At 41.8% G+C, this 23,062-nt stretch overlaps 1 protein-coding gene across 1 annotated transcript in view; it reads left to right on the forward strand.

Annotated features, from left to right (window-relative positions):
• Nucleotides 1–11,825: 11,825 nt before the first annotated feature.
• MICU2 (mitochondrial calcium uptake 2) overlaps nt 11,826–23,062 on the forward strand; it is a 104,871-nt gene continuing 93,634 nt past the window's right edge. Inside the window, exon 1 of the mRNA XM_064373521.1 lies at nt 11,826–12,035. Within this exon, the coding sequence (XP_064229591.1) occupies nt 11,826–12,035 (210 nt within the window). The remainder of the gene's footprint in view (nt 12,036–23,062) is intronic.

Here is a 23,062-nt window from a genome sequence, read left to right on the forward strand (position 1 = left end):
ACAAGAAAATGTGTGGTTTGGTTAAATCATAAACGTGAAAAAAAAAGGCATGAAAGCTAATAACAAGATATAATTTGCATTTGTGGTTTTTATTTATTGAACAAGCTGTTAGAAGAAAACTTGTTTTAACTATTAACTTACTATATTCTAATATGTCTTTAGTGTCTCACATAGCTACCGCATTAGAGCCTGTAAAAATAACTAAATTCCAATGTCAAGTGGAGCATGAAGATTTGGTTTCATTTTCAAAACTGCTTTGCTGAGAAATATACCCTAAAAAGCAATTCTCATTTTACTTCCTTACAGCTCCAACAGCTGCGGGATGATTTATAAAACGTATTTAACCCAATCTGAAAGTTAGAATTTTGATCTCTGAAGAAAGTATTTTTGAAGAGTCTCGCACATGCCAGAAAAAGGATTTAGAACTTTGATAAGGCTTCAGAAAGTAAGAAGCACTGTGAAATTTTAACAAAGAGCTACCTTCTTTTTTTTCTTCCAAGAATGTTTCAGATCTATACTATGTGATTTAATACTGTATTATATATGGATGAGTAGTACTTTATTCTTGAATTTTTCATCCTTCTGGGTACATCATATTACAATAGACAAAAAGATATTTTATACCAACAGATTCAAATAAGCATTTATTTGTTCTCAAGCAAATGTTACAAACATACATATATATCAGCCTATATATTTATGTTTTCTGAATATTCATTCAGAATGATCATGCTTTCAAACATTGTATATCTTTCTGAAGCTGCAGACAGCTCTTGGAGGAGTGGCTGGTTAATAAGGACCCAGAGTCATGGTGATTTTTCAAAGTGTGTCCCAGGGGAGCATCACAAATCTCTAGGGAAGGATGGAAATGGTTTACAGTGCCTTCTGTATGGACTGGTGGCCTTTAGGATACAGAGCTGCCTTCCCATCCAATACTGGCAGCCTTAAGATAGGGCTAATGCCATATCCTTATCTGCACTTACAGTGCTGTGTCATTCATCATTGCCATCTTCTTTGGAAAAAAGTCACAACACGATGTGTCAGTATGTGTTTCTCTGCAGCTATGATAATTTCAGTATTTGCACTAGGGGAAAATAGACAATTCTTATAATAAAAAATGTCCCATGTGCACATGTGCTATCTCACTGCTTTTCTCTTTTTACTTTATTAAAAGATTTTCAATGAAATTCGTAAGCACTATGTTCTGCCTAAATAATACCTTAGGTTATTAAGCTTCTCAATATATACATTAGAAATTAAATGTTTCTTACAAAATGGTTGCAATACATTCCAAGATCCTTCAAACTGAAATATAGAAAATATGTAACAGAAGATGTGTGCACCATATAAATACATCTATAGATTTGTTTCTGCTCTCTAACCGTTTAGTATCATAATGTCCCCATTCCTAAGCTATTCTGTTCCATTAGTCTCATCTAATTCCATTTTAAATTTAACACTTTAAGTTAATACATATACTAGTATCTTTGTTAATCAATCAACCAATAAATACTTCTTAAAAATTATGAGGAGAGCTACCAAAAATCTAGAAAACATGTTGTAAACTCTCAAGAAGATAATAGCCTAACTGAAAAATATGACCATCAGAAAATGATTGGAGGGAGTGGTGGTTCACGCCTATAATCCCAGGATTTTGGGGGGTGAAGGTGGGTGGATCACCTGTGGTCATGAGTTTGAAACCAGCCTGGCCAAATGATGAAACCCTGTCTCTATTAAAAATGCAAAAAATTAGTCAGACATGGTGGCAGGTGCCTGTAATCCCAGCTACTCGGGAGGCTGAGGCAGGAGAATTGCTTGAACCCAGGAGGCGGAGGTTGCAGTGAACCGAGATCATGCCATTGCACTCCAGCCTGGGAAAAAAGACTGAAGCTCCGTCTCAAAAAAAAAAAAAAAGAAAAAGAAAAACTATATATATTATATAGGCCCTAAGTAAGAAGGCCTCATGTCATGATATGCAAGACAAAAGAGTGTAAGTTCTATGACTTAAAGGAGTCATGAGAGGTATCCTTACTTGACCATGAGGTTTCAATAAATTGTCAGGGGTTGCAGTTTCTGTGCATCCAGTTAGGTGGATTTACTGGCTATATTATCTAGTGTTAATGAAAATAAGTCTGATGAAAGTGGATACCTGGCTTTTTTTTTTTTTTTTTTTTTGATGGAGTTTTACCTAGGCTGGAGTACAACGGCATGATCTAGGGTCACTGCCCCCTCCGCCTCCCAGGTTCAAGCGATTCTTCTGCCTCAGCCTCCCGAGTAGCTTGGATTACAGGCACCTGTCACCATGCCAGGCTAATTTTTTGTATTTTTAGTAGAGACGGGGTTTCACCATCTTGTCCAGGCTGGTCTCGAACTCCTGACCTCAGATGATCTACCCTCCCCGCTTAGCTTTCCAAAGTGCTGGGATTACAGGCGTGAGCCATCATGCCCAGCCAATATCTGGCTTTAAAAGAGTCCTGCAAAAACTCTACAGACAGATGATGCTAAAACATTAACATGCCAGTGAACTAGGACAAAATTCTGCTCTCCAGCTTTATTATAAGATAGAAACAACTATCTAATCAGACAAAATCAGTCCAAAAATAGGGTAATTATCAAGACAGTTGTTTGAAAAACTTGATTTATAGCCACTATCATTAATAATGAACCTAATCCTAAATGTACATTAAACTCTAAGATATTAACTATTAATGGTATGAAGCCACAATAAGAACTCAATACTACTATCCAAAACAAGCCTCTACAAACACATTTTTTCAGGAATATTCAATCCAATGCTTGACAAAATTTTACTCAACTTGACTATTCATAAGTTCCAAATGAGAAATTCACAACCTCCACTGAGAAAACAAGGGTTTTATTACAACAGGTTTTTCCTACTGTAATAAAAATCACTAAGATAATATTCATTCATTCAGGAAGTAGTCACTGAGTGCCTACTGAGGGCGAGGCATTGTTCTAGACATCAGAGATTTAGGGATGCACAGAATGGGCAAGACTGACTGCCCTCCTGGAGCTGACATTCTGGGGCAGTGGTTCTCAGCTGGGGGTGATTTTGTCACCTAGGGGACATTTGGCAACATCTGGAGACATGATGTTTGCTTTTCACAGCTGACGCAGGGTAGAGTGGGGGTGCTACTGGCATGTGGTATGTGGTGGGTAGAAGCCAGGAATTCTGCTAAACACTCTGTGGTTCACATGACAGTCCCCCACCCCTCCACTGCCCCCAACAACAACAAAAAAAGAATCCTCTGTCCCAGCGTGTCAATAGTGCTGAGATTGAGAAATCACAAATGCTTAATTTTATAAGAATAAGCTGTCTAGCGTATTGTAGTCTTTACTGTACCCTGCAATGAGTCGAAATGTGACCATAAAATGCTTCTGGCCACATAGCAATTTGCTAGTCAACTCATAGCAAAATAATTTAGACAATCATTCTATGGAAAGATGAGTTACTGGAACTTGCTTTTACAAAATGACAAGTGGCCGGTATATGCTTCCAATTTCTACAAGCGGTTGTTGATAATATACTTTTTAAAAAAATATTGACTCTATCTCTTCAAAGCAAAGGCAATGTTTTAACAAGTCATGATCATAATCTTTGAAAGAAATGTGTGCTTGAGGTGTACATTTTGGTAACTGGTATTTGGAGATATTTGCATCCCTGTTTGGTTTTGTAGGCAAACATTGATGTAAACACGTGACTTAAGAAGACTCTTACGTCTTCATATTTGCAACAGCTGAACTCCAGATTTTCTAACCCATTTGGAAAACCTCTGAAAGGAAGATGTTTGGTGATTTTGAACCTAATTAGTCTGAAAGAACAAGTGAATGACATCGAATAGTCTGGAGACTTCAGAAGTCAAACTCTGGCAGAAACGTCCCCCAAGTGGAGGGTTGAACTGTCATAGGAATACCACGAAGGTACTTCGGGCCTGCAGTCAGAAGTGCAGGGCACACCGGCAGTACCGTCCCCGCCACGTCCGGAACCAGCGGGACGACTGCGTGGGAGCAACTCCGGCATCCCATGCGCCCAGGAACACGCAGTGGCGCACAGCCCCGCAGCACCTGCCTCCCCACCCTGTGCGCAAGGATGGCGACAGAGGCTCTCCAGGGTCCAAGGCCCACTCTCCGAGTCTCTATGCTTGCTCAATGCACTCGCCGTTCGGATTCTGGCACGGGTCCGCCAGTCGGGGAGTGGCCCAGCCCTGCCAGCCACCAACCCCGCAGGGCTCAGGCTCCCTAGGAGGCCAGGTGACCTCCTGGGCCTGGCGCCCACGCTCAGAGGCCCTGGGCAGAAACAGGCCTCACCTCCCGCGCACCCTGTGGCAGTCTCCTGGAAGATAGACCTTCGTGGTCACCCCTTCCCCAAGGCAGCTCAGATGGCCCTTTCACTCCACTGGGCTGGCGCTTCTGCCTAGGGAAGCCCCCAGGCTGAGGCGCCCCCAAACTAGGTGCAACTCCGCGCGGAACCCTGCAGTCTCAGCGTCTGGACTCTGCGTGCAAGGCCCCCACCGACGGCAGGAGCTCCTGCGCGGCAGTTCTTTGTCTCTGCCAACCACGTCCTGTCCCCTAGGTCTTTGCCCCATCTGAAGCACTCCCGGCAAACCCTCAACACCCAAAGGTTGCCATGAAGCCCTCACAACTGGAGTGATGAGGAAGTGATGAGGAGAATGAATCAAAGCTGTCCTATCACCTGTCTGCAGGCCAAGCAGGTGGTAAGGGTCACTAACACCCCCGGACACCAGTCTGCTTGTGTGCGAGGCGCAGACCTGCCCACCTAGGAGTTACCTGTCACACCTGGCTCCACCTTCCTTGCCAGGTCGCCAGGGTCTCTAGATGGAGACAAGACCATAAGGTCATCATCCTCTCTGTGAGAGCCACTGAATGGTGACCATCTCAGTGTATTTTTCAAGTCTCAGAAGCGCAAAAGAAACTCAGGGCAACCCAGTCAACTGGAGAAACAAGCCCTGGAGAAAAGCCAGATCCTACTGCCAGATGCCCAGCCTCCTGCCCTGCTGATGGCCTCTGGGTGGTGGTGCTGACACCACGTGTTCACACCCAGTGGTAGGCTAAAGACAGCTAACCAGCAGATTGGCTTTGGAGAAAAGGAATGAATGAGAAACTGAAATTTGTATTTGGGTTTTTAAGAAACAATAAAAATGTCAAAGTGTTTGCATTAACTTAGCGGCTTCTTCTGCACAGTTAAGGACAGGCTATGATATTCTGGATGTCTCAATACACAAGAATACATATCACAGACCTGAAAGTTTCTGCAGAAATCTTGGGATCAAGGAACATTTTATGAGATTATTTAGATCTTATCCCTTGCTCCTCTGGACGTGCTGTCTCTCTTAACTCTTCTCTTTCACCGTCTTTGATGTGCTTGAGATGTACATTTCACAGCCGAAAAGGAGAAAAGGAAAGAAGGTGTGAATAGTCTCCTTTGGTAGGCTACACCGAAATTTGGAGATACTATAACGGACTTTAAAGTACCGACTGAATTCTTTTGACATACACAATCTGTTCCATAAATGTGTTTCCAGAAAAAAATATTTTTTGCAACCCCAAACATTGTGCTGTCACTAATTTTCATAAGTGTACTTTATGACAACACAGAACCCTCTCCCTGAGATGTGGAAGTGTTACCCAACAGTCATACAATAGATTTTTTTTGTTTGTTTGGTTTTGAGCCGGAGTTTTGCTCTTGTTACCCAGGCTGGAGTGCAATGGCGCGATCTCGGCTCACCGCAACCTCCGCCTCCTGGGTTCAGGCAATTCTCCTGCCTCAGCCTCCTGAGTAGCTGGGATTACAGGCACGCGCCACCATGCCCAGATAATTTTTTGCATTTTTAGTAGAGACGGGGTTTCACCATGTTGACCAGGATGGTCTCGATCTCTTGACCTCGTGATCCACCTGCCTCGGCCTCCCAAAGTGCTGGGATTACAGGCGTGAGCCACCGCGCCCGGCACAACAGACTTTTTAATCTTCTTCTTTCTGTTATCTTGGTGTCCCCCCAACCTCCCAGCATTTTAAGAAATTGACACAACTTTTTGTCTTCAGTAAATATTTGTGTTCATTGGATTATAAGCATTATTAAGAAATACAAAAACAAAATATTGGTGTGTAGGTTTTCTTTTTAAGAGACCAACATGGTGAAAACCCTTCTCTACAAAAAATACAAAAGTTAACCAGGTATGGTGGCACACACCCGTAATCCCTGCTACTCAAGAGGCTGATGCACGAGAATTGCTTGAACCTGGGAGGCAGAGGTTGCAGTAAGCCAAGATCACAGCACTGCACTCCATCCTGGGCAACAAACTGAGACTCTGTCTCAAACACACCCACACACACACACACACACACACACACACACACACCCCAAAAACAACAAATACAAATACATAATAAACTATGTAGAATGAAATTATATGAGCTTGAGGGCTACTCCAACACAATCTAATTAAGAGAAAAGGAGAAGGTAGAGATGAAATAAGACTGGCTGTAAGTTGGTAACTGTGGAAGTCCAGCTCTACATACATGGAGACTCATCATTTTAGTGTCTCTAATTTTATATATATTTGAATTTTTCATTAGAAAAAGCTAAAAAAAAAGACAAGTATTATGGTTTCATTACCTCAACTAATAGTACAGTCACTCCTTTCATTTGGATTAATATGTATTTGTGAGGTACCTTTTTGAGCTGTGACAGTCATCAAAAACTAATGTATAAATTAACTCAATATAATACCAGATCTTGTGTCTCATAAAACCTAAATCAGCATTATCCAAGTCAGTGAAGCCAATTTAATCACATAGATCTTACTAAAATATTAACAGTTTTAGAACAAAACATTCATTGCATCTTTAATAAGAAAAATACAATTTTAATTTGTAAATACTAGTTCATCTTTATATCACCATTTAAATTCTTACTGTGTGGTTTTTAACATTTACTTGTAAATGTGTAGATTTAAGAGATAAACATACATAAATGGGGGGGTTACGTACTTTTAAAAGTTTTCGGCATAGAGGGCATAGGCCAATGTGTGAGAGCATAGCTTACTTCAAGCTGTATCCTATTTGTCCTTGTGTCCCCAATGTGTGGTACCATGCCTGGCACATATTTCACACTCAATACAGTTTGTTAAATAAGGAGAAAAAAGCCACTTTGGAGTGGCATAGAATAAGAATTTTAGAAATGTAAAAATAAACTGAACCCCTTCTCCTCATTTTCCAACAAGGAGACAGAGGCTTAAGAAGGTTAAATCACAGAGCTAATGGATGTATGGTGAAAGAAATGTTTTAGGAAGATTGATCTGACATAGATCTATGGGATGCTTCAGAGGAGAGAAAGACTGGAAGCAAAGGCACGTGTTAAGAGATGGCCGCAATCATCACAGCGCAAGGTAATGGGAGCTGCATTGGGAGGATGGGAAGGGAACGAGATGCAGAGGAGGATCTGAAAGACACACAAAATGCTCCTCTGGGCACTGCTTTCTCACTGTCAGTAAGATTTCATTCTAACCTATTTCTACACATGCTGGTATCAATCATGATACCCAGATATTTTTACCATAGCCCCATACTGCACAAAAAGACATAATTAGCAGTTCTTTTGACTCATCTAGGGCCTCTGAGAGTGATTCATACCCTCCGCTACACAATTAGCCACCATATATATAGTTCAACCTCTGTCTATTCCAAGCAATGGTTCTTTATAATGTCCATTCATATGCTTTTCACTTCATTCCTATGGGAGTCCAAACTCTGTAATCTTTTGAGAGTCCCCCGTATTTTTTCTCCTCCACCTAAAATAATCAATTTCAATGCACATTATTCTGGAATAGAACAGTAAACAATCTTTCAGAATCAGATAGCAATTTTTGTTTTTCTCCCCAACTCATGCTAAGATCAAAGATGTGTTTGAGTTAATAATTTCTTTTAAAATGGAAATACAAAGGAGTAAATATCTTCAGTAAGAAAAACTAGTTGACCTATTTTGTTCAAGAGCAGTAACCCAGAGGGAATCAAAGTTTTTGTTGTCAGTAAAAAGGAAAATAATTTGGAGAAGCCTGTGACTAGTGGCTAAGAAAGGCCAGGATAATGTCTGGGCAAGCAGAAGAAATACACTGGCAGAGCGTCTAAGATTCAGAAGAGGAGCTCAGCCTCAAGGTGGGTGGGGATGCTGGAAGGAAAGCATGAATACCCTAGTGACAAATGTGTAGAGGGACAAGGGGGCTGACAACTGTTTCATAGCCTGGAGATTATTGGGTGGCCCCTGCCTGGCTCCCAGGACACTCCAAGCCAATCCCCATAGCTATCCCTTCTACTCCAAGCCTGTCGGCACACACTGTATGCAGCCTCCCCCAGGCTCTCACCCTGCCTCAGACCCCAGCAAGTTCCAAATCAAGTCTTCCCTCTTCCCTAGATGCTTTTCTGCCTGTGCCAGCCCACCACACCCTTGCCCCTCTGTACAGTACAATAGAGACAATTGTTTTGAAATTCAAGCCTAGCTTCTCCAGTGAAAATAAAGCTTCTTGAGAGCAGTTTCTCTGACATATCACTTCTGTTCTTCCTTCAGAAAAAAGAGCAGGAGTAAGTGAGTTAAGAATGATACTTTGAAACAATCAGTATTTCCATTCTGTTTTTGTCCAGCTATTTAAAACAGCATACATTGTATAGCTTTAGAAGCAGCTTCTTATTTGGGGATTGGTTTATAAACTGCATGGTTGAAAATACATCACAGCCCAGGACTTTACAGCTGGTAATGAAGAAATGAACAAAGCTGAAGCCCAAAAAGACCAATATAGTCAATGTGCTTAGACAAATGTCAGCAGCTGCCAAGGAAGATTTCATACTTAGAATGGTTATTCAACTAAAGATTGGTTCTATTATAAGAATTTGTTTCCTCTGCATCAGAGAAGTTTGAATACATTAAATTATAAGTGAGAGTTCTAGAGGCCTGGGCACATAATGAAAATTTAAAAAAAAAAAAAACAAACAACTAATTACACCGTTTTCCAAGTGGGTTCAAAGATTTTCAGCAAAAGAAAATAAAAAGCTTTTGTTTTGAAAATAAAGTACACCAAAGGAGTAATATATTTCTGTATTTTTGATGCCCAGAGCATAGAAATAGGAACCCCAGAGTTTGATTTGTGCCATTTATTTGTTCACTTATATACTCATTCATCGAATGCCTATTATGTGCTGGGCATTGTGCTAGGTGCTAGAGAAACAGGGAAAAGGAAGACATCTTGCCTAGAAGGATATCAAATTGTGGGAGAAATACAATGCTCTTAAATATGCCACTTTTTTTTTTTTTGAAATGGAGTTTCGCTCGTTACCCAGGCTGGAGTGCAATGGCGTGATCTCGGCTCACCGCAACCTCCGCCTCCTGGGTTCAGGCAATTCTCCTGCCTCAGCCTCCTGAGTAGCTGGGATTACAGGCACGCGCCACCATGCCCAGCTAGTTTTTTTTTTGTATTAGTAGAGACGGGGTTTCACCATGTTGACCAGGATGGTCTCGATCTCTTGACCTCGTGATCCACCCGCCTCGGCCTCCCAAAGTGCTGGGATTACAGGCTTGAGCCACGGCGCCCGGCCGTCACATGTTTTAATAGAAATCTAAACTTACCTTGGGCTTGAGGCAATAACTGAGTAATAGATCCCAGATTTCATTAAATACCTAGAGGAACTGTGTGAATTAGGTAGTTAGAAGTAGACATGTAAAGACTGTGGTTTCTGGAAAGCAAGAATAAGCTACAAAGTAAGACATCCAGGGTGTCCAAACATATCCTAGAAGTCCTATAATCACCAGGGGACAGAAACAAGCTAGATGTCAATAGTCCAGAAAAGTAGGACATGTGCCAAGAGCTACCAGAGTTAGCAGAGGTGAAAAACAAACCAGAGGTTGACAAAGTCAGGCTACATATGAAAAAGCAGGAAAGTCTCAGGTTAAGATGGGCTAGTGATCTAAAATCATGGACATTCGGTCAAGCTCATTTGTGTTCACAGAGCAGGAGTAAACCAAACCTTGACCACAGTAAACATTCATCTGTCATGAGCCTACCATGTGCTAGGCATTTGGCAAGTCACTTTACATAAAATATCTCATTTAGCTCCCCCACCCCAAACTGTAAGAGGGTTGTTTACAGATGAGAAAACTGAGACTCAAAGAGATTTTTTCTTAAATACATAGATTCTTTATTTAGAGTTTAAAGGAAACATCAAAAATCTACTTAAAATATCCATTCTCTTTAAGAACAATGTGGGTTTTTTCCTCAGATTTTTATTTTTGCACATTCTTGTGACATTTCCCATTGTAGGGAACAGGGGTTTAGCAAAATCAGCTTTTTAGATGATGCCATTCTAAATATACGTCTTAAACAAACAATAGCAAAACAACCAGTGGGAAACTGGAAAACATTCAGTGAGTACTGTTTGGCTAAATAACAATAAATACAAAAAGACTGGTTCTGTTCCAGCCCCATCCAACCACGAAGTGATTTATCTTGTGTCCAGAGCAACCGGTTTTAAAGGACATGGAGCTTCGGGGTGACCTCAAAGAGATTAAATACCTTACCCCAAATTGCAGTGATCATCTCCCAACCCGTGAATCATTTACAAATGAGAAAATTGAGAATCAGAGAGATTAAATAATTTCCCAAACCACAATGATCATCCTGGTAGAGCTAGGATTCAAACCTTGAGGTCTGGCTCACAAGTCTGTGAAGTGAGGCTCATCTCTCTACTTCCTGCCTGGGAAGCACACTGAAAGTGAGTCCCGCAACTCAGGGAAAAGTGAGAAAGCTTTAACTGTAGATTAATTTAGACAAGCAGGCTAAGAGAAAAGGAGCAAGGTTTAAGGGCAGATAATAACAAAGTGATCCACGGAACTTCCATTGAATGATCAAATTAGATTTCGTGTGACAGGCTTTTGTCTCTTGAAGTTTTGTTTTGTGCAAAACTTCAAGACAGCAGTGATTATGTCAGGAGTCTTGGCCCTTTGATGTTGGCTCCGTTACTGCATGCCCAACTGAAGCTTCTAATAACTGGGGATATTTCAGAGGCTGAACAAAGAGTTTATTAAAGAGAATTACTCAGGAAAAGTGCAGACCAAAGAATGGAGGATTGGAGGCTGTTAAATAAAACAAAGTAGTCCGCCTCAGCTACACCACTTATCACCAATGGAACAGCCAGGACTGAGGTATCCTTCTAAGCCTGCACTCGGGAAAACCTCTGGGTCCCCAATGATAGAGACATGGGGCTGGTGTGCTGCTGTCTCCGACTTCAGTTTTGGGTAGGATAAGAGCTACCATCACTTTGTTGAAACTGAATTTAAATTCAATATTCAGCCAATAGTGAGTGCCTGAAATAAAGAGAATGGCTTTGTCTGAGAGTCCTTTTAGCAGAAATGAAAGAACAGTCAAGACTATAAGCATGGGAAGACATGAACAACCCAGAGGCAGAAGAGACTATTTCAAAAAACGTTTGCCGATTTCACAAGATGAAAAAAATGGAAAGGAGAAACTGGCCCACACTATCGAGGGGACTATCTTGCTTTGGACTAGTAAGTCATGTTACACTGTTTTGATACTCTTCCAGTCATCTCATCCCCACAGCCTCAGAAGGCGTGCCCCGGAACCGAAGGCCACTGCCTGCGGCTCCAACCGTCGCCTCAGCAGCCGCACCCACGGCGCAAGCCTAGTAGGCGGGGCGGAAGCCTGTCGGATCTCGCGATAGTTCACAGGCCCCAGACAGTGGCGGTGGGGGAGAGGCGCCGCGTAGCTGCGCTTCCGCAAAGATGGCGGCGGCTGCAGGGAGCGGTGCTCGACTGGCGGCCTGGGGCGGAAGACTGCGGCGCGGGCTCGCTGCCAGCCGACGGGCTGTGCCGAGTCCCTGCTCCTTGGCAGCCGCAGTGGCCGGTGCGGCCCTTGGAGGAGCAGGAGCAGCCTGGCACCACAGCCGCGTGAATGTCGCGGCGCGAGAGGGTAGCCTCACCGTCTCACCACAGGTACGGAACGAACTCTTTCTGCAAGCCGCAGCCAAGCTCCTCCCTCCCCTGACGCCCCTTGACTGGGAGTGGTTTGGTACTGGGCGGCTCTGGCTGTCTCCCGGAGCCGGTGGTAGAGGTGTCGCTGCGAGTCGGGGCGCCTTGCGACTGGTGGGACTTGCTCCTTCCTGGACTGCCCCCTTCCCCGAGCCCCCGAGGACCTTCGAGGCTGGTGACTGGAGATTTTGCCTCCCTTGGGAGAAACCCGCGGTGTGGATGACAAACTGGCAGCACTAATTTAGTAGTGATGAGTGTGGGTGTCTTAATTCAAGGCTCCTAATTCAGAATCTCTCATCACCTCGCCCCTTCCTCCCTCTCTGGTCAGTGAAGTGGCATTCACATCCGCAGATGGTGTGCGTCCAGTTACCCCTCTAGGATATACTTTTCTTAACCTTTATAACTAAGTTTTACGACCTCTTCTTTGTATAGCGTTGTGAAGTTCTGTAGATTGCTTTTTTTTTTTTTTTTTTTTGAGACAGAGTCTCGCTCTCGCTCTGTTGCCAGGCGCCAGGCTAGAGTGCTGTGGCGCAATCTCGGCTCACTGCAACCTCCGCCTTCCGGGTTCAAGCAATTCTCCTGCCTCAGCCTCCCGACTAGCTGGGACTACAGGCATGCGCCACCATGCCCAGCTAATTTTTGTATTTTAGTAGAGACGGGGTTTCACTGTGTTGGCTAGATGGTCTGGATTTCTTGACCTCGTGATCTACCCACCTCGGCTTCCCAAAGTGCTGGGATTACAGGCGTGAGCCACTGCGTCCGGCCCAGTTTGCTTTTTTAAGTCACAAAAGTGTCAGCCATAAAAATTAACCTGTTGATGATTTCCAGATTTTATTAGCAACTTTAAAGAACACTATTGCATGATTATAAACCTTAATACTTTAGTGGACCATAAGTTCTAAGCAAAAATTGCTCCTAAAACTTCCTTCTATTAAGTCGTCCTGGCGCAGTGGCCGTAATCCCAGGGCTTTGGGAGGCCTAGGCGGGTGAATCACCTGAGGTCAGGAGTTCGAGACCAACCTCGCCAACGTGGTGAAACCCCCGTCTCTACTAAAAATATAAAAAATTAGCTGGGCATGGTGGCGGGCGCCTGTAATCACAGCTACTCGGGAGGCTGAGGCAGGAGAACCGCTTTAACCCGGGAGGTGGAGGTTGCAGTGAGCCAAGATCTAGCAATTACACTCCAGCCTGGGTGACAAGAGCAGACTCCATCTCAAAAAAAAAAAAAAAGATAAGAGTCAAGTTCCCTATTTCAAGATAAATAATGTTATCATGTAACGCATTTGAAAATATGAAAGAGTACTACTTTAAAATTTTTTTAGGCAATGTTTTTACGTATGAACTTTTTTTGAAAATTGAAGGTATTTTCTTTGTTAGATTTACATTATGTTTTTCTAACAAACTCAAGGAACATTCAGATACAACAAAAAAGAGGAAAGAAGTCCTTGTGAATTAAAATTAAGTATTGGCAAGTGATATTCCTTATTTGTATTAATAACACATAAATGATTATAATATAAATTATATTAATGTAATGTAAACATATATAATGAAAAGATATGTCATCTAGTGTTTTTATAGCATTTTTGTGAATCTTATGCCAAGCAGTTTAGTGTTTTCATCATCATTTTCTCTCTCCCCTTGATTCATCCTGTTTAAGACCCTTAGGCTAATCTTCTCCAGAGAAGTGTTTTAACCACACAATGTAACCTTCTTTAGAAACCTTAGTGTCTCATTTTGCCAAGAGTAAAATCCACAGTTTAAAACTTTGTCATTCAGAGCCCTTTATAGTCACACTCTGACCTACTGGTACTCAGGCACCTTCCCACTAAAGTGATTCACTCACTATTCTTGGAACAAGCCTTAAATACCACTCACCCCCCTGCAGCATTTGTAGATTCTGATTTCACTTACCCATCTCATTGTTTTTTTTTCTGGCCCACTTCTAGTCTTTCTCCTTTGAAATCTCTGACTTGACTCTAAAAAGTTGACACTAGTGTAGTTATTTTGGATTCTCTTTGCAAAGCTCAGCTCTCTTTCCCTGCAGCTTTGTAACTTTAATCTCCTTCCCTGCAGCTTGTAACTTTAAGCTCTGTAACATTCTTTGTAACTTCTACCATTTTATTATCAATTGTTTTATAAGGTCTGTTGGCACAGCATTTGCTTCATCTGCTGTTGGACCGAGACAGTGGTTCTCATCCTTTTGCCACAACGGTGGACATGTCTTTCAGCATCAGTGACTGAATACAGGAAGGACTGAGAGGAACCTATAGCTTGAAAACTTTGCCTTCACCTCAGTGATTTTGATACATTTCCCTAAGAGGTGGCACTGTTAATCCTCCTCTACCACTACTTTGGGGACAGGTGTACATTGTTGAGCTAGATACATACCAGAATTTTGGCTTGTGATGAATAATCTTTCATCACAATACAATTTTTTATGCACCAATACAGTTATCTTACTTAGTATTCCAAGTTGGTAAAATCTTCCTGATGTGGCCCTGTAATAAAAGTGATTACGTTCTTCATTTCAGTCATTACACTAAGTGCTTTTTCCAATAAAAATATGAATTTGTGTTAACGGAGTCTTAGCGAGAGAATGGTTTTGGTTTACATACTCTGTTTTGAGGTAGAGAGCAAGTCCCATAAGAACCTGAATGTGGCTGACCTAGGCTTCAGGGGTAAGAGAAAGCTGCTTTGCATAATTCAAGCAGAAGAATTTGAAGCATATAAAGAAATGTGGGAGGAAGTGAGTACTGGGAGTGAAGGCAGAGGGAGAAGGAAGGACAACTCTGTATAGTCTTAAGATCTTTCCTTCTTTCAGCCCATCTTAAGTAAAGTCTAGCAAATTCACAAGTGCTTGGATAGAGTTACACAAAGCTCCCATGGTTTAAGCAGAAGTATCACTGGATGGAAGTGAATATCAAGAGGACACATGGAGAATGTAAGTACCTCCATTGCTTCAGTTCTTAGCAACACTCTTGGAAGGGTTTTGAATATTCATAGATTGTGAAATTAAAGGTAGGATATATCTCTGTCAGAGTCCAATGAGGAGACAGAAATCAGTAATTTCAAGAAGGAAATTTAATGTAAAAAATTAGTAAAAGGTGATTGATACTAAGGGAGTAATACTCACAGGGTCCAGAAGTAGCAGATGTCAAAAAGTAGCTACTGTCTTTAGGCTGAAGAGAGTGGACCATGAAGGAACTAAATACTTGGGAAAGGTATCCCCCGCTCCATCCCCAAAGCGGAGATTCACCCTCTTTCAAGAGGCTGTGCCTATCCCAAGTAAAGCCTGCTGCTGCTGAAGAAACTTGCCAGATGGCACGGGCCATAGCTAGTCTGTAGAAGGATCCTGCCATTGGTGGAAGAGGTGAGTAGGCTGGAACTAGTCTATAGTATTGACCTGCTGGGTGGGAGAATGTGACCTGAGGTCCTGGCTTGGAGCTGCTGCAGAGGTGGTGCCGTGGAGTAACTAATAACTGCAGCCTAGTGGGTTGTGTGTGACCTAAGGGCCCCTGGAGCTGCCATGGAAGCTGTTGATTATAGCTATTTGGAAGCTACCGACCAGTGTGTCCCAAAGGTGCAGCTGAAGTCACCGTATCTGTCCACCAGAGCTAATTAGAAATGGTTCTGGCTAGTCTGTGAGGCACTCCAGTTCTGAATATAACAAAAGGTGGACTGAGACCCGAGAGGAAAGTGCCTTTTTGCCTCTACTATCTTGCAGTGTCACTCCCATACTCTCTACAAATAGAGTTGTCCCAGCTGGCAAAGGAGAAGAGTTTACAGAGTCTAACTCTAGTATTACCAAGCAAAGAAGTGTGGATTTTAGCTGGGAGACAACAAATTGATAACTGGTATACAGTTCTAGAGAGTTTTACCTGGGTCAGGGAAACCGCCAGTTGACTACTTGTAATGGTACAAGTTAAAGATTTTCTTTTCTTTTATTTTTTTAAGCTTCTAGTTTTTATTCTTACATTAAAGTCTCTGATTTTGTCTTTAGTTGTTTTTTCTTTATTCTAAAAAATAAGGGGGATACATGTGCAGAACATACAGGTTTGTTACATAGGGATATGTGTGCCATGGTGGTTTGCTGCACCTATTGACCCATCTTCTTAAGTTCCCTCCCCTCACTCTCCACCCGCCAACAGGCCCTGGTGTGTGTTGTTGCCCTCTCTGTGTTCATGGATTCTCAGTGTTCAGCTTCCACTTATGAGTGACAACATGTGGTGTTTGGTTTTCTGTTCCTGTGTTAGTTTACTGAGGATGATAGCTTCCAACTTCATCCATGTCTCTGGAAAGAATGTAATCTCATTCCCTTTTATGGCAGCGTAGTATTCCATGGCATATATGTACCACATTTTCTTTATCCAGTCTATTATTGATGGGCATTTGGGTTGGTTCCATGTCTTTGCTATTGTGATTAGTGCTGCAATAAATATACATGTTCATGTGTCTTTATAGTAGAATGATTTATATTCCTTTTGGTATATACCCATTAGTGGGATCGCTGGGTCAAATGGTATTTCTGGTACTAGATCCTTAAGGAATCTCTACACTGTCTTCCACAGTAGTTGAACTATTTTACACTCCTACCAACAGTAGTATAAAAGCATTCCTATTTCTCCACATCCTCTCCAGCATGTGTTGTCTCTTGATTTTTTAATGATCGCTATTCTAACTGGCGTGAGATGGTATCTCAATGTGGTTTTGATTCGCATTTCTCTAATGACCATTGATAATGAGCATTGTTTCATGTTTATTGGCCTCATAAATGTCTTCTTTTGAAAAGTGTCTGTTCATATCCTTCGCCCACTTTTGAATGGGTTTGTTTGTTTTTTTCTTGTAAATCTGTTTTAGTTCTTTGTAGATTCTGGATATTAGCCCTTTGTCAGATGGGTAGATTGCAAAATTTTTTTCCCATTCTCTTGGTTGCTGGTTCACTCTAATAATTGTTTCTTTTGCTGTACAGAAGCTCTGGGGTTTAATAAGATCCCATTTGTCTATTACGGCTTTTGTTGCCAATGCTTTTGGTGTTTTAGTCATGAAGTCCTTGCCTATGCCTATGTCCTGAATAGTTTTGCCTAGCTTTTCTTCTAGGGTTTTTATGGTGTTAGGTCTTATGTTTTTAGTAGAGATGGGGTTTCACCATTTTGGCCAGGCTGGTCTCAAACTCCTGACCTCGTGATCTACCTGCCTTGGCCTCCAAGAGTACAACCTGATGGCCAGTAGGATCACTCCCGTATAGGGTGTTTGACAACCCTTGTTGGAGGGTCTCACCCAGTTGGGTGGCATGGGGAGCAGGACCTGCTTAATGAAGCATTTTGTTCCTTGGAGAAAGTGTTTCACTGGGGGGAAACCCACTCATCTGGGCTGCCCGCATTCTTCAGAACTACCAGGAGGAGGGGCTAAGTCAGCTGGTACTCAGAGACTGCTGTCACTTCTCCCTTTAGGGCCTCAGGCCCAGGGAGATCTGAATTCTGACCCTGAGCCTCTGGCTGAAGCTACTGGAGATCCTGCAGGGAAACCTTGCCTCATGAGGAAGGATGGGTCAGGGTTAGGCCTGAAGAGGCACTCTGGCTGCAGACTGCCACAGCCAGTGTGTTGTGCTTTGGAGACGAGTCTTGGGACCAAGCCATCAAGCCTCCCTGGCTCCAGCAGGGGAGAAACACAGCCCTGGAGCTATAGAAATGTATGCCACCCTTCCCCCTCCCAAGGAGCTTAGAGTGTTTTGCAGTTGTGGGTCCCAGTGCTGGCTGCTATCCCTCTTCCAAGGATCTCAAACGGCTTAGACTACAGGCTGCCACAACCAGTGCTGGTCTCCCTTCCCCCTGGGATTTCAGTAAGCTTAAGCAGATTCTAGCTGAGAGGCTGTAAGAATCTGCTCATTCTGGGGTTGGGACGCAAGGCCTGAGGTGTGGGTTTGCACGTGGGATCTTCATCTTCCGATGCACGGTTGCACCGTTTTGTGGAAAAAGCACAGTTTCCCCGGTTGGGTAGCATGCTGTCTCACTGCCTCCCTTGGCTGAGGGGAGGGAGTTCCTCTTCCCCATGTGGCTATCAGGTGGGCTGCCCCACCACACTGCTCTTCCTTCTCTCCATGGGTCACGCCAGCCTTCTAGTCAATTTTGATGAGAGAACCTGGATACCTTGGTTGCCGGTGAAGGAATCACAGGCTTATTATGGGTTTTTTCAGTGGGAGCTTCTGAACACTGCTGCTTCTAGTTGATCATCTTGGCCCTGCCGTAAGTATTTTCATGTTTGCATTATATGCAGTGCTGATGATATATGGGCAGTTGATCTGATCCAATTCGTCCCTTTTGTTTCCGCAATTATTATCCTCAAGGAACTTAAAAACTCAATCAAAGTGAGCTTTTTAGTATTGTTCCTCTAGCACTGAACCAAGAGCTTGGCATTTAGAAGGTGTTCAAAATGTTAGTTGGATAAACATTCCATAGTGTGAAAATAGTTTCACCTACTCCCCACTGGAGATTTTGCTTGCCATTATTTACTATTTGCTCTGTATAAAATTCCTGATAATTTGGTATAGGAATTGAGGTTTAGGATATTTTAATTGTGAAAAACAATAAGGTTATAAGACATTATTGAAATCATAATTTTTATATTTTTAAGATAGATATCATTAATGATGGCAGGAAAGTCATGAGGTCAGTGTGATGGTTAATACTATGTGTCAACTTGGCTAGGCTATCGTGCCCAGCTATATGATCAATCACCAGTCAAGATGTAACTTTGAGAGTATTTTTTAAATGTGATTAACATTTTAATCACTAAACTGAGTAAAGCAGATAGCCCTCCATAATATGGGTAGGTCCCATCCAATCAGTGGAAGGCTTTAAAAGCAAAGACAGAGATTTCCTGAAGAAGAAGGAATTTGGCCTCTAGACTACATCATAGAAACCAGCCTCCCTGCAGATTTTAGATTCGAGACTGCAGTGTCAACTCTTACCCAAATTCTAGCCTGCTAGCCTGCCCCATGGATTTTGGACTTGCCAACCCCTGCAGTTGAACCAGTTCCTTAAGTATCTCTTTCTCCTTCTCTTTCCCTCTCCCCGCTTGGGTGTGTGTGTGGGTGTGTGTGTGTGTGGGTGGGTGCGTGTATGTATGTATATGTATATATGTGTGTGTGTGTATATATATATATGTCTTGTTCTGAGGTGAGGGAGAGAGATATATACATATCTTCCCTTGGTTCTCTTTGGAGAACACTGACTAATACAGACATTCGTCCTGGGAAGTGGTGTGCTGCTGTGACAGATACCTAAAAATGTGGAAATAGGTTTGGAATTGGGTTTATGGTAATGGGTGGAGGCTGAAAGTAGCATTTGTTAATGATTAAATTGGATATTTAGCAAAGGCAGTTTCTAAGCCAAGTGTTAAGGCGTGGCCTTAGTTTTCCTTGCTGCACATAGTAAATTGTGAGTGGTGAGATAAAGAAGGAATCGTCACCCAAAAAGGAACCAGAACTTAAAGGTTTGACAAATTCTTGGCCTATCCATCTTGCAAAAAATGAGAAAGTATGCTCTGCAGATAACACAGAAGACTCTGTTTGGGCACCTGTTTGCTGAAGAGATGTAGTGTGACTCATGGATCCAGTCACCCATCTCAGAAATGCTGAAGGGGATAGAGAAGGGATGAAATGAAAGAAGGCTGTGGGACTTCTGGGAGTCCACAGGCTGTTAGTCTGTTGCCTTTCAAGTAAAGGGAAGAGTGACCCTAAGATTGGGGTCACTACCTGGTGGGCACAGAGGATGAGCATCAGATTCAGACTGCCTGACTTTACTGTGGTGTGAAAGCAATACACATTCAGTAGAAACCATACTTCAGATTTTGAATTTTGGTCATTTCTTGGGCTAGCAATATGTGATGTAATACTGTTTTCTCGATGCTGGGTAGCAGCAGTGAGCTGCGTCTTCCAATCAGACACACAGTCGTGAGGATAAACACCAATACTCTACAGTGTACTGTGTTACCCAACTGTAGGCTTAACGTTAAGTGTTCTGTGCATGTTCGGGGTAGCCTAGGCTAAGCTATGATGTATGGTAGGTTAGGTGGATTAAATGCATTTTCTACTTAACAGTATTTTCAATTTGTGATGGATTTATCAGGATTTAACCTCATCATAAGTCAAAGAGCACCTCAGACTTGCTTGGAATCTGTGGACTCTTATTTTCCTTCCAATTTCTGCCTTTTGGAATGGGAGTGTCTATCCTATTCCTTTCTTACCATTGTATTTTGGAAGCAGTTAATTGTTGCCTCATTTCACAGCCTTACAGAAGGAGTAGAATTTCACTCATAACTGATCTTAATGAAAGATTTGGGCCTTAGTAAGATTTTTGGACTTAGAGTTGATGCTGGAATGATTAAACCTTTTGGAGATGTTGGGATGTGAGGAGGACATGAATTTGGGAGTAACAGAGGGTGGACTGTTAATGAGTTGAATTGCATCCCCCTCAAAATTCATACATTGAAGTCTTAACCCTTATTAGCACAGTATGTGACCTTATCTGGAAATAAGATTATTGCAGATGTGTTAGTTAATGTGAGATCATATGGAATAGGTTGGCCCCTGATCTAATATGACTAGTGTCCTTATAAAAAGGGGAAATGTAGACATAGAGATGCACACACAGGGAGAACACCATGTAAAGATTGGAGTTAATGTTGCCACAAGCTGATGAACTACCATAAAAGTTGCTTTCAAAGAAACATGACAGGAGATCATACCCTCACATCAGAAAGTGATTTCCCCAGGGGTTGAGAGAAAGGCAGAACAAGCTGAGTGGTCAAGAAAAGATGCCATTTTGTCACTGCATTCAAATTATGGCAGATAAACTAAAGATAGTTTGAAGATTAATAAATGGTATTAGGGGTCTTTTTAAGTAGATATCAAGACTGGCTTAGAAGTCTTAAGTCTTCTTAATATTTTTCTTTTTTCTATAACTTGCCTGGAATTTGGATGTAAGGCTTTTCTCAAGAAAAAAAAAATATAGCAGAACATTGTATTCCAAAAGCTTAGTTGAAATGTTTAGATTAATTTTATATGATTGTTTATATAGTTAATTCTGTTATAGGAATTAATTATAAATGTTAAATTTGATATTATTTACTTAATAAATTTGAGTTGGATGTCTTTATGTCCATTGAAAGCAGAATGCCTCCAGCTGTGCAGTTCTAAGTCTCACTTATTTGAATGTATCAAAAAAGAAAAATCAAGATTCAGTATTCACTGAAATTTCATCTACTTTAAGTGCACGTTTAGCTTTTAGTTCTTATAACTACCATCTTAAAGTACTTATACCTGACTATTTAGCTTTTATTCATCATTTTACTAATACTTAGTATAGTCCCTAGTTCATGGTAGGTCCTAATAAACAACTGTTAACTGAGTAAGTCAGTGGTTGAATGAATAGTAAGAGTGTCCAGCTAAAGCTGTGCTTAAAATGGCTTAATTCAGTTCAAACTCGGTGTGCCTTTCCTTCCATCTATAATCCATTCATATTTTTCCTATGCCTGCTTGCATTTGCAGTTTTAAAGCGTTTTCACCTATGACTGAGTAGTGGCTACTTTCCAAAATGTTCTTTAATTTAGGTTTGGTTGACGTTTCCTCATGATGTATGCACTTTTGTCACAAATACCACTAAAGCCATACTGTGTTCTTTTCAATGCATCGTATTAGGAGGTACACAAATTAGATTTCTACCAGTGGTAATTACAATTACTTTTATCATATAGTAAAAAGACATCTGTCAAGTTTCTTCCTTGAAAACTTAATAAGTACTTTGTACTCATTAATTAATAAGTATTTTGTGGGGAAATAATTTTGTGGCTTTATAGGGCTTTCTCTCCACTGTTTACTCATTATTCATTTATATCTACGGGATTATAGGCCGACTCATGGTTTCCCATTTTCTTGGAGTTCCCATTTATTTTGATACTCAGTTGCCCCATATGTAACCAGTCTCCTAAAAACCAGTGCCTTGAACACTTGGTACTCTTCTCCTCTCGTCCCTGGCAACAGGGAGGAAGGAAGAAAGGGTACAGCCAAGTCTTGATTAACTGATCTGAGTGAGGAGAGCTTTTAGTTTTGATGTACAAAATGACAGATAATTTTCCTAGAATATAGTAGCTTATACTCTCTGAAATGTCAGACAAATAATGGGAAAGAGGGAAGAAGATCCCTGGGAAAGCGGCTCCTAAGAAAACAAAATTAAGCATCTTCTCTCACCAACTTTAATGCATCACTTTTCTATACTATATTTGAATGTTTATATATTTATGCTGACCTTGGTACTGGAAAGATTTAAAGTGACTTAGAAAAATGCACTGTAAGTTAGAATTTTTAAATGGAGAGAAAAATGAGAGTAATAAACATAAGCCATAAAGAAGACTAAAAGGTATGCTGTAACACACCAGGTTTGTTGGCTCCCACCTATAATCCCAGCACTTTGGGAGGCCAAGGTGGGAGGATTACTTGAGGCAAGGAGTTCGAGGCCAGCCTGGACAATATAGCAAGAACTCTTCTCTACAAGAAAAAGAGAAAAAAAAATAGCCAGGATTGGTGGTATGCGCTTGTAGTCCCAGCTGCTCAGGAGACTGAAGCAGGAGAATCGCTTGAACCCGAGCGTGGGAGGTTGCAGTGAGCTGAGATCGTGCCACTGCATTACAACCTGGGCGACAGAGCGAGACTCCATCTCAAAAAACAAACAAACAAAAAACCTGATGGTGAACTGCTCTGAAAAATAAAGAAGTAGATTCAGGGAAATACGGGCCACATCAGAGGGATCTGTGACCTGCTACTGCAGCAGGTAACCCAGATAGTTAGCCGAAGAGGGGATGATTTACAAAGCTGTGAACCTTAACCATGAGATGGAACAATTACAATGAATATAGGACCAATTGCCACAAACTTCTAATGGCTTTCTTCTAGTGAGTCAGCTAATTGGGGTTTTTTAATGTTGCTGTAAACT

This window comes from Aotus nancymaae, unplaced genomic scaffold, assembly GCF_030222135.1.
Source record: "Aotus nancymaae isolate 86718 unplaced genomic scaffold, 86718_ANA_hifiasm-v0.15.2.pri h1tg000009l, whole genome shotgun sequence".
NCBI classification, from domain to species: Eukaryota; Metazoa; Chordata; class Mammalia; order Primates; family Aotidae; genus Aotus; species Aotus nancymaae.